Here is an 11871-nt window from a genome sequence, read left to right on the forward strand (position 1 = left end):
TAATTATTATTTTTAATTCAACACTGACCTAACGGTCAAAGGGCACAAGTGAACCAAAGAGGTATGAAGGAGTATTTTTAGCCTAATAGGTGAATGGAAGGTATTTTTAAACCTTTTTCAATAGTACAGGGCATTTTTAAGCCTTTTCCGTAAATAGGATGTATATCTTCACTATAGGAGGTAAAATTTCCGAAATAAATTGGGTTAAAATAGACTGAGCTCAACAAATGGACAAGTCAATGACCCGCCAACCGGCCCAGTCAAAATGGATTGAATTCAACAAATAAACGAGTCAATGACCAACCCAACCTTGGGCCGATTCAGCAAGTCAAATGAGTGTGGGCCAAATTGCCACCCCCATATGCAACTATCATTAAATGCAACTTTGTATATGGAAAATAACGAGTCGATCAATCAGCCAAAAGATACCGCATAAACACAATACAGGTGGAATTCTAACACAGATTGCAAACCATGAAACACAGATTCAACTTTTCAAGTAAATCATGCACTTGATGCACAAAAGATAGGCCAATTGATGCCTACAACTAGCAAATCACAATTTTCACCACATTAGGTATACAAATTCTGATACAATGATCAAGACCAGTTTTAAACTTACAACAAAGCATGCAATTTGTTTGATGTCCTTTAAGTGCAAATAAAATTTCCTCTACATTACATTTGACAACATGATTAAGCCACTAAACAATCTGATTCAATAAACAGGATTAGCTTTAAAAGGCCGAAGGCCATGGAAATCAGCCTGCAATTATATACAAAATTCCATTGTTACTTCTTCCCGGAACTTGTTGCTTTTGAAGATCCCACCACAGCATGATCAACCGACCCAATAAATAGCTGAGACGAAAATGTATTAGTTTTTCTTAATTTCCCTGGAAATTCCTTTCCCGAATTACCCTTCAAAGAAAGATTCTTCCTAAACCGGTTCTTGTTTAGTGAGAGCATAGTGCTCCGAGATGGTGCTTGCAAGGCCCCTTCAACACAATCTCCAGAATAAGCACAGCCCCAAGGCTTGGACGGTCCATCTTCATTGAACGTTTTAAGCCTAGGAAAGAACTTGGAAAAAGGTCGCTGCTCCGGAGAACTACCATCTTCGAGCTTGGAGCAGATGGGGCACGGAGGATCACTTTTACATGATTTTGGTGTAGTTTGCTCCAAACATTCAGCATGAAATACATGGAGACATGAAAGAACCCCAGCAACTGGCATATCTCCACTTCTCACAATTCGTCGGGAACTCCAAGGCGATCTCTGCGAGAGAAACCTCTCGCATAACCCGCATCTGAAGCCATCTGAAGGGTTACAAGGTTTACTTAGGAATTCAGATTGGAAGGATTCAGAAGCCTCTGTCAGGTCAAGACTGCCACTAGCACTGCTCAAGCGGTGTTTATCTCTTTGCGGTGTTGAGGTATCAAGTTCTAAAAAACCAGGTGAGAAGCTGTCAATAGCTTCTCTTCTAGGTGTTTCAGTTGGAATTGACAGAGGATGTATGGGTTTAGACATAAAGAAACGGCGACTTGGGAAGCTACGATGAGACGAATGGGACTTGGTGATTGAATCACAATCACTATTGTCAGATCGGGATGAAGTTGAGCCTCCACCATCCCTAGCAGTTGATGTTCCCTATAAAAAATTCATTGTCATAAGAAAGCTGGATTTACACTAACAAACATCAAAAGAATGCAGATAGTGGAGAACAGCAAATGCATACCTCCATTGTGGGTGAAAATGAAAATGGCCTCAAGATCGCATCTACCAAGCGAAAAATAAGCAAAATTAGCAGTAGAAATGAAACATCCAGAATGGTGGCATTAGTAAAAGAGCATTGGCTGAAACCAATAAGCCAAATGTTTCAGAAGCAGTAACAGAATTGATTCTTTAAGCACATTAACTTGCTACCTCTGACAGTGCCCAATGTGAAATTACCATAAATTTAGACATCGGAAAAAGGAGCATGGTCAACCATAGAGTTTCAGTCCATATTATTACATTGTAATGAAAAACTAATTCCATATCATGTTAAGATAGACTGGCTTTTCTACCCTATAAGATGTTGGTAACTGTCCTTTTATAGAAATAATCAAGAACCGCAGCTTCCAGCTTTAAAACTCAGTGGATAATGAGTCCTCCTCCATCTACCTTAAAAACAAACTTAGTTACATTCCTTAGCAGAGTTCGAACTCGTAACGTTGCCTACCACACATAATGTGTTAAAATGCATTGCCCTTGAACCAAACCCCTGGGGGCATTGGTAATAGTTTTTTAGTCAGCTTTGGTGTTTAAGCGTATTATGACTTGTGAAATAGATTTAATATGTTACTTCGAGTTTTTTCTTTTTTTGAGATAAGTATATATTTTACCAAGAGTTACCACCTTATATGATCATGATGTAATGATCTGGTATCTCCCAAATTTTCCAAGATACTCATTCCTACTTTGTAGCATGTTGGTATAAAATTTCAACATTTGTGACACATAGTTAACCCATCCTAATACCTACTTCCTTGTCAACATATCTTTTTCCTCTCCAAGTTAACAAGAGCTGCCACTTTATATAGAATTGTAAGAATCACTTGATGGATAAAAGATTTGAGAGAAGAAAGTTTTGTTACACAAAACCAAGAAACGAACAAATTAATTTGTGCGAGGCAAACAAACAAGGCTGCAACACGTATGCTACATAAGACTCTTAAGGAAAGCAGGTGTATTTTGAAACCACAACGGACCTATTTCTTTTAAACTACAACCTCATTTTTTTTTTTTTGGGGGGGGGGGGGTGTTCTTTTGCCAGAAAATGGGTAGTGTTCGATTGTCCTTTTGTTTGATCCAGATAGTCCATATATCACGACCCTCTCTATCCTCACAAGTTAGGGGTAAGGTCTGCGTACACACTACCCTCCCCAGACCCCACCGTGTGGGATAATACTGGGTATGTTGTGTTGTTGTAGTCCATATATCACGATGTTAACTGATGACCTTCAGTTAGCAGAAATATTAATTTCAGACAGCATAACTATAAGCCAACAGATTAAAGTTACATTGCTTCAGTATCAAGTTGACATATGTTTTCGTGAATTAGCTATCTAACACATTTTTTAGAGGCCTAAGACTTATTTAACTAATGTTTCAAAAATATAAAAGAAATTAGCATCATAACAAATTTTAATTTTTTAATTAACATCATAAACCTGCCGAATGCGCATACTGGTAGATGGGAGCCAGAAGAAAGAAATCTGCCAAAATTTTCTAAAAACTCAGTGTTCCATTTGGGGCATTAAGGAATGTGCCAAACCTCGAACCTGTTTACAGCTAATTTTTGACAGAGACACCCACATGTCTGTATTTTATATACCAGAGTACAGGATGTTAATCAGCAAAAGAAGCGAAAAGAAGCACCTGAAGGATTTGGCACCATTCACCACATTATGTGGTGGATGAGAATGGTAACTCAGTTGTTTCCGTGCAGGAAAGAATGAAGAACACGGTTCTTTATTTGCCTAGAAGCCAACATCCAGTAGTCATCCTAACAGGAATACTATGGAGGAATTACTGGTAAGAGATTGCTCACTCAGTCAAAGTTCCAGTAACAAATAAATGCATAAATGGTTGAATCAAAATTATTACAAAAAATGAATCAGACACCTAAAGCGTATCACCTGAAGGTTTTGTATTTTGCAAAACTGCCACAAAATACTTGTTTGCAACAGTTGTGAACACTACTGCCCTAGACAACTAACGCAACCTTTTCTTTAGTGACGGTGAGAGAAAAGGGAAAAAGGAGAATCTTTCGGATGGAAGTTCGCAGACTGAACACGGAGCAAATCTACTCATTTTTACTTCATTCATCTTAAGCACTGCAAGCACAGATAAAGATGAAGGTTGCAATATGTTTATGGTCACCGTAGAACAAGTCAAATCAAGATGAATCTTCATACTATTGGATGTGCTGGAACATGAACAGGATGAGACTAATAACTCAAAATAATATAGAGGATATATAGCCGGGTATAATTGTTTAATGAGTCCAAACGCAATATCTTGCACAATATTATGCATAACAAATAATTTTCAAAAAAATAAAAAAATTAACAAAAAAATTAAAAAACATACTGTACTTACGAACATAGGAAGAGTTGATGTTCATGAAAGTTAACTGGATTGTATGTAATAAGGAACGTTAGGTAAAAATGACCAAACCAAAGGCCATTCAATAAATCCACTAAAGAATCACAATAGGGCAAACCAAAAATATTGTCATCCAACAAAGAACATCCAGGAATTCAGAAAGCAAAGTTTCAATCTTTGCTTATTCCTACAATTCTTCTAATGGCCTATGTGTATGGGCCAAACTCCTGAGCGTGCCTTCAGCAAAGAAGATCACTACTAGTGCCAATACTGCTAACCAAAAGACATAACACAAAATTGCTACCTTATTTTATCATCAATTAGACATCATTTCAACAAATTACCAAGGATGTTAAACTAAGAAAATTGGTTCATAAACTTCACCATAATTTTGCACGAGCAATCGAGCATTATGCCTTCTACCTAGGCTGCCCAGTGATGGTTGAACCCATCTTATGGGTTTTAGATAATGTGTTTACAAAATTCCAGGGTGAGCTACCAAAAGATTCTAGAGGTGGATACTACCACATCAATGAGATACTCTTATTCAAGAGCATGTCCACATGTCAATGGTAATGAAAAGAAGAAAAGGTGTTCTCTCGTTTTTCCTTTTGCAACCTGAATGGGGATCCCTCATTGATACAAGCCTTTACAACCCCTGATGTTTTGAAATTTCATGTAATACCCTATTGTTCATCTTTTAGTAATATTATTCTAAAATATTTTCCCTAGTGAAGTAACTATAAATAATCGAAAAATTATTAATGTAATCGGATAATTTAAATCCCACTCCTACTCAGGTAAGAAAATACACTTAATTCCTATATAAACAAATAGTTCCATAGCAATTGAACATAGGCTGCTTCTTGTTTTTTTTTTCTCATGGAAGGTTCAAATTATAAAACTCCAATGGATTATCAAGATTTTCTTCGTTCTTTTCAAGATTTGAACTTGGAAAAAAATTAACTTCTCCACACAACAATGCAAGTTCTTCTGAGAATCTTCCATTGGTGGAAGATGGTTTTAATATTCCAAAAGAAAGTGACAGAATTTGGGCAATTTCATCTGACATTGAAACTACTGATAGTTCTTTTTCTTGGTTGAGTTCTACAAGTAATAATGGTTCTGTTTCTTCTCTTCAAAATAACAAAGAAGAATACTTTTCTAAAAATTCAAGAATTTCACTGACTCAAAGTAGTATGCAATCATCATTAGAATGGCCATCAACAAGTTCTGCAAATATTTGGGCTTATGATAATAATAATTCCAACAATGGAAGTAAGTATAAAGTTCACAACTTTACTTTATTCATGCATGCAGACTAGTTATTTTTCTTTTAATTTTTATTTTTAATTGTTGTTACTGCTTTCTTTTTCTTTCCTTGAGCCGAGGATCTATCAGAAATCGCCTCTCTACCCTTAAAGGTAGGGGTAAGGTCTGCGTACACACTAGACCTCACTCGTGGGATTATACTGGGTTTGTTGTTGTTGTTGTTGACCCTATTGTTCATCTTTCCAAAGTTGTAAGGCTGGACAAATACCCTCTGTTCCATAGCATCTCAGGAAATACTTTCAATCCCCTTGCATTTCCCCTACCATTTTTCACCTACGAATCCTTCAGCTAATCCCTTCACCTGGGCGTAGCACTAGTCATGTACTGTTTGGTTTGCCCATGGGCTTAATCTACTTAACTCTTTTTTTTTTGGGGGGGGGGGGGGGGTGACACCAAGTCAGTCCAAAATTAGCTTGCATCACAGTGTCTCATAGAAAACCCCAATGCACAAGGAATACAGGTCACAGGATAGCACAAGCAAACAAATAAGAACTTTGTATCAAACTCCAAACAAAAACCACAAACTATCAACCAAAAAAATATACATATATAAGAGGAAAAAACATCAGCTGATAGCACAGTCAACATAAATGGAGCAAGTAATGAGAGAACAAAAGTAAAACCCAACTAAGCATTCTTAGAAGTTTAACTCATATACAAAAGAAAATGCAGAGGCAATATGCTTACCCCTCCTTGAAGTACCATAATTATCAACATTGATTTCTTGGATAGCTGGTGGAGTCCATTGTTGTGCAGGAGAGATATCCGACGGACTACTATAGTATGCACCAACACCACCATCTGATACGAGATATTGGTGATTGGCCAATTGGTTTCCCCTCACCCAACCTCTACTCTCTCTACTGTTTGACGAAGCAGAAGATCCATACAATTGAACTCCATCATTAGACCCAAAAGACAATGCTTCAGGTTGGAAGCGGAAATCCCATCTGGATGGTGCTGGCGAGAAGCTTGAATTAGTCCGCCAGTAGGGCTCGTGTGGGCCCATGGACCATTCTCCGCTAGCTGCAGTGGACCCATGTGGCCTTGCAGCCACACAACAAAGGGACCCCGTCTTAGCTATGTTTCACAAGACTCACAAGGTATTATATTGGTGCTTGCTTCTATCAATTCTCAATTTTCAAAATAAACGGGGAAGCTACACTAACTACTCCATTCAGCCCCACAACAAAAGGACCCCTGCAATTGCCAATTCTCAATTTTCAAAGTAAAAGGGGTAATTCAAGTAACTACTCCATTTTTTCCATGTCTAGCACCAAGAGAATGAGTTTTTCCTTCGCTACTTTGAACTACTCCATGTGTCCTTCTGAAACACACCTGGTAAGTGCAAAAATAAATTATATACAGCAATTCCACTAAAACGAGTACAAGCATGGCATGATTACGTCTGCAGAAAACTCAGACGAAGCTTAACTATATGGAAGCCAGAAAATACCATGCACGAAGTGTTGATAGCAGTATTATTCTCCGTTACTTGACAATCACCAATCTACATTCATGAAAAGGAAAACGTCAGGACACAATATAGAAGGTTACCATCAGGAGTCATGGTTAGAAGGCTTGACCAAAAAAAGGGAAAGCGTTAAGTGCAACTAACTTAGCAAAGTAAATTCAAATAACACCAACATGCATAAAATGAAGGTAATATATGGCATAAAAAACTCTTCTTTAAGGTGATGCAGAAAGCCGATGAAGCTTTGGCCCAATTGACAAGGCTGAGGAGCTAATTCGGTTCGATTCACAGCAGGAGGAAGGTAATCATATTTGTTATCCAAAAATGTGGACATATTCGTAATTAATATCCCCTAAATTAAGATACATCGTATTTAGCATGACCATTCACAACTCTCTCTTACCATAGTGGGTTGTACTCTCACTTCATTCAATCAATCAATAAATAACTACGCCTCAATCACAAATCAGTCGAGCTCCGCGAAATCCATCATCCATTACTTCACTCAAAAACAAATTGGAAAACCAACATTCGAGAAGGCAAGTACTAGTTTATATGGTACTTAAGTCTCTGCAGTGAGATACAAATTATCATAATGCATTTGAAACTTCCTTTTTTTTTCATTTTTGTTTCTCAGGTAACATTAAACAATAAACAACTTCATATTGAGAAACACAATAATTACAAGTCAACCACAAAAATATACAAAACAATCAAAACTATGATTTAAACAAAAAGGAAATACCAAAACTACTAGAAGCAAGAATAGTGACCTTATCAGAACATATTTATTACTTCCTTCTTTAGTACTACCAATTATTTGAGACCCAATACAAATTTAAAACCCCACATAGTAATAACAACCCCAACTTCAAAAACACTTCAAAAACTGATCTGAAACCTCAAGAACCAATAAAAAGCAAAAAAGACAACCTTTACTTAAAATGAAATTCCCAAAACCCTAATATCAAGATTATAAAAATGTATGCATGGAAGTAAAAAATTGGACATAAAATAAAGTAGGTAAAAGGGTATTGAGTGAAACTTACAATTGTTTGAATTATTGGGGTTTTGATGATTAGAATTTTTGCAGACTGAAAGTGGAATTTTGAAGGAATAAAAATGTCTGCGTGCACATGTGAATAAAAACCCTAACTTCTCGCTGATACTGCTATTATTTTATGTGTATCTTTTTGCCTTCATGTCCTTCATTTTTTGTTGCTTTATCCATGTTTGTCCCCTCTTATGTTTTGGTTTGCATTTACGCCCTTATCATATGTACTGTTACTATCACTGTTTATACTGCCACATGCATTCTATTCTCTAACTAGAATTGAGAAATATTTTATAAACTTTTTTTCCAAAATGTCCTTGTAAACTGTAATCACTTCTTCCCCAATGAATGATGAAAAGGTTATTTATCGAACATTCTTTATCTTCTTTTTATTTATTTAGCGCCTTTATAAATCCTCAATCAATTAATTATGTTTCAATCTCATGTCATTTGTTGTTGGTAAAATATGTGAGAAACCGCTTGGTTTGATCAAGATGAATTAAGACATCTCTGGTTTCCTGATGTTTAGTTATAATTACATATTTTTAGTGTGTTACTTTATATTTTGGGACTTTAATGCTAAACTATATTATATTTGTGCTTAATTGAATTTATTTTATGTGTAGGTACTTTGAACATAAAATTGAAAGCTAACTAAAAATTTTATGTATATTTTATATACTACAAGAATGGTTCGTGATTATTTAAGTATTGGACAATGATTGAAGCTTACTATTCTAAAAGAAGACAAAAGAAAAAAAAACAAATGCAAATTGAAAAAGAAAGGAAAAGAACGAGAAAGTAACGAATGCAAAGTTGAGTAGCTAAGCACAAAGGGAATCGAGCTTGGGCAAAAGTCAGGCGACGCGAGGCAAATTTCTCGCGATAGAGCTCGCGCCGCGAGGCCTACAGCGAGACGGAGCTCGTGGGAAACCTTGCGAGGCAAGGTCTACAGCGAAGGTGTTCTGGATTTAAAGTCTATTTCGTCTCCTTTTCTATTTTAGACTTGATTATTTCGTCTAGGTCTTTTCCCTATACATATAAATAGTCACTAAACACTATTGTTTGGGAGATTCGACCTAAGGAGGTAAAAACACATTAAGAGCAAGGCGGAGAATTCTTCTACGAGTTTTTCACTTCCTTCTTCCTATTTTCATTATTGGTTATGAATTCTAGTATTGTAGTTATGGATACTACTATGAATAGCTAATTTGTTATCTAGAGTTTTGATAGAACCTTTTGTAGGATAAATTCTTGTTATGTTTTTATATAATTGAGTCGTTGGACTTCTCTACTTGTTCAACTACGTGTTTGTTGTTGTTGATTGAATGACCATCAATTGACTGTTTATTTAGTATGTATTGCTTGGAAAAGAGTACATATTTAGGTAGTTGTTGAACAACATCACTCCTGAAGTATGTGAGTAATCAATACGATTGGTTTAAAGGTGGGATTAGAAATAACGAAACATTGGTGCGATCTTAGTGATCGGTAAACTAGTGTCAGCTAGCGTAGTTCGGAAGAATATGTCTAGTAAATTGTGGTAGTTCCTCGGAAGAAAATTATGACACCCGAAGTTCTCACGATCGGTAGAGAATACTTAGGCGAAATTATAGAAGGCATAGCGGGAAGGATTCCGACAATTGAGTAAATCATAACTCTAGAACTCCTTAGGCTTGTCTCGAATTTCATCCTTGTTAGTTGATAATTTTAATGCTTTATAATATTTCTTGATAATTTTAATGCTTTATAATATTTCTTAGTTAATTAGTAGAAATAAAAACCAAATCTTTATAACTAGAAAATTATTTGAACTTATGTTTCTTTGCGATATTGAACAACTGTAGCTGAGCCTTAGTTCTCAGTGGGATTCGACTCCGAACTTGTAAACCGGATTATATTTGCAACGACCCCTTAGTCCTTTTCATAAGGCATAGTTGGGCATGATCATTTCCCTCAATGATTGGCTATATTTTAATTAAGGGATCGTTTGGTTTGAATATGGCTTATGACGAGATAAGTTATGCTGAGATTATTTTTTATCTATTGTTTGGTATGTTGTATTAAAAATGAAAATTGTATAATTTCTAAGAAGAAGGTATAAGTTATCCCGGTGCTAATTACTCCACCCTCTACAAGGTATAAGTTATCTCGGTGCTAATTTTAATCACGGGATAACTTATACCTGATTTGCTAACCAAACAAAGTATTAAAGTTGTATTAAATTTTTATACCAGCACTATACTTTCTTATACCTCATACCAAACGACCCCTAAGTGTATAGTGAATCTAAGTGTGGAAATGTTCAACTTTTCACGTGGTGTGATGATGAGAGCTTAGATGATTAAAATGATAAAAATATCCTTAATCTAAAAAAATAAGGCCTTTTTGGCCGCATTGAGAGAATCAATCAATGAACCTAGTTGTTCAACACCTAGGTATGTACCTCCTTTACAATAGACAGTTGTAAAGAACTGTAAAAATTTTATGTCATGGAAATCAGGTTTTGAGTCACTTCATATCCTATAATCATGACTTTCTCCATGCGTAATTAAATAGATCAGGTTCCTAAAACTATTCTAGACACGTCTCTACCCCCACAATTAGAGCCAATTAGAACTACCTCATTTAAATTTTCAACATTGGGCGTCATTCTTTCCCAATTTGAATCGGATTATAAGTTATTACCTTGATTGATTAAGACTCAAACTGCCACTTATTTAACTTCCTACTCTCAATTACCTTATATAATCTCTTACATCTCTACGAAATTTTTCAAATCAGAAGCAAAAGCAAACAACTTATAACCCCAATTCTCTCTAAGAAACCTGAAAATCTTAACTATGTTGACCTCACAAGATTTTTCCACAACTAGTTTCTTGAAGTCTGAAATCACTCCAACTGTCAACACCCCTTTTGCCTCACCAACTCAGTTCGAGTCAGACCAAAACCCCACTCAAGAAACACATAAGTTATTACCATACTAGTCGTTGCCCTCAACAGGGAATAAAGTAAAAGATATGAACATACAAGTCCAATAGTGGAGGAATCTGAGATTCAAGGGGGAGAAACAGTGAAAAGTAAGAATGAGAAAAGGTGAAAAATTGAGTGGTGATGTTGGAGTTGGAGTTGCTCATATGGAGGGCACTGGATGCCATAATAAAGAATTAGAAGGAGAAGATAATAGTATTGGTGTAAAAGAAGTCTCTGGCGAAAAATCAGGTCCTTCTGCTACCGGTGAAGGCGTAGAGGTTGGAGAAGGAAATTCTTAAAAAGTTCCTATAAAGAAGATGGTAGAAGATAATTTTGGAAAATATGCTAAAGAGGTCCAAGAACATGGTTCCTTGGCCTTTGACAATGAAAAATCTCCATATTTGAGGATATAATTTTCTAATACTAAGGGAAAACCTGAAGTAGACAAAGAAGGGAGTGATAATGATGATGCAGTTTTAGCTGAGAGATTTACTTAATTGAAGAAGAAAAGTGTGGGTAAAGGAATAATCATCTAGGAGTGTTAAACACATAGCCAACAAGACAGTTAAAAATGGGAAGTCTGTGACTCCCAAGGCTAGGATCCAAACACCAAGGGAATGAGCGATGCTGCTCTTGAGAAAGCTTTAGAGGAGAATAAGAAGAAAAAAAAAAGAATGACACGAGTTCTAGTTGAGGAATGAGTCTGAAGTAGAACGAGTTAACTTAGTCAGTGAGGAAGATGAGGAGGTTCCTCTTAAAAGAAAAGGAGAGAAAAAAAGGCTGGATCATCTTCAGTCATGCCCGAAAAGAAGAAGACCCTCAAAAAGGGAAAATCTGTGGACACCCAGGTTAAAGGAACCAATTCCAAACATCAGAAGAAAACAAAGAA

At 36.2% G+C, this 11871-nt stretch overlaps 1 protein-coding gene across 3 annotated transcripts; it reads right to left on the reverse strand.

The window, feature by feature from the left end:
• Nucleotides 1–492: 492 nt before the first annotated feature.
• On the reverse strand, nt 493–8191 carry LOC107807535 (uncharacterized). 3 transcript variants are annotated; one of them, XM_075240497.1, is made up of 6 exons: nt 8005–8191; nt 6938–6991; nt 6169–6819; nt 3421–3878; nt 1736–1776; nt 493–1647 (listed from the first exon to the last, which is right to left on the reverse strand). In XM_075240497.1, exons 4-6 carry the CDS (start codon nt 3437–3439, stop codon nt 793–795), a joined length of 915 nt encoding a protein of 304 aa, XP_075096598.1. In that variant the 5' UTR covers nt 3440–3878; nt 6169–6819; nt 6938–6991; nt 8005–8191; the 3' UTR covers nt 493–792. The 3 variants fall into 3 exon arrangements, with proteins under 3 accessions (XP_075096598.1, XP_016487462.1, XP_075096597.1); XM_016631976.2 differs by lacking the exon at nt 3421–3878; XM_075240496.1 differs by lacking the exons at nt 3421–3878; nt 8005–8191 and adding an exon at nt 7729–7856.
• Between the last annotated feature and the right edge of the window lie 3680 nt (nt 8192–11871).

Source organism: Nicotiana tabacum, chromosome 20 (genome assembly GCF_000715075.1).
Source record: "Nicotiana tabacum cultivar K326 chromosome 20, ASM71507v2, whole genome shotgun sequence".
In the NCBI taxonomy this organism is placed as follows: domain Eukaryota; kingdom Viridiplantae; phylum Streptophyta; class Magnoliopsida; order Solanales; family Solanaceae; genus Nicotiana; species Nicotiana tabacum.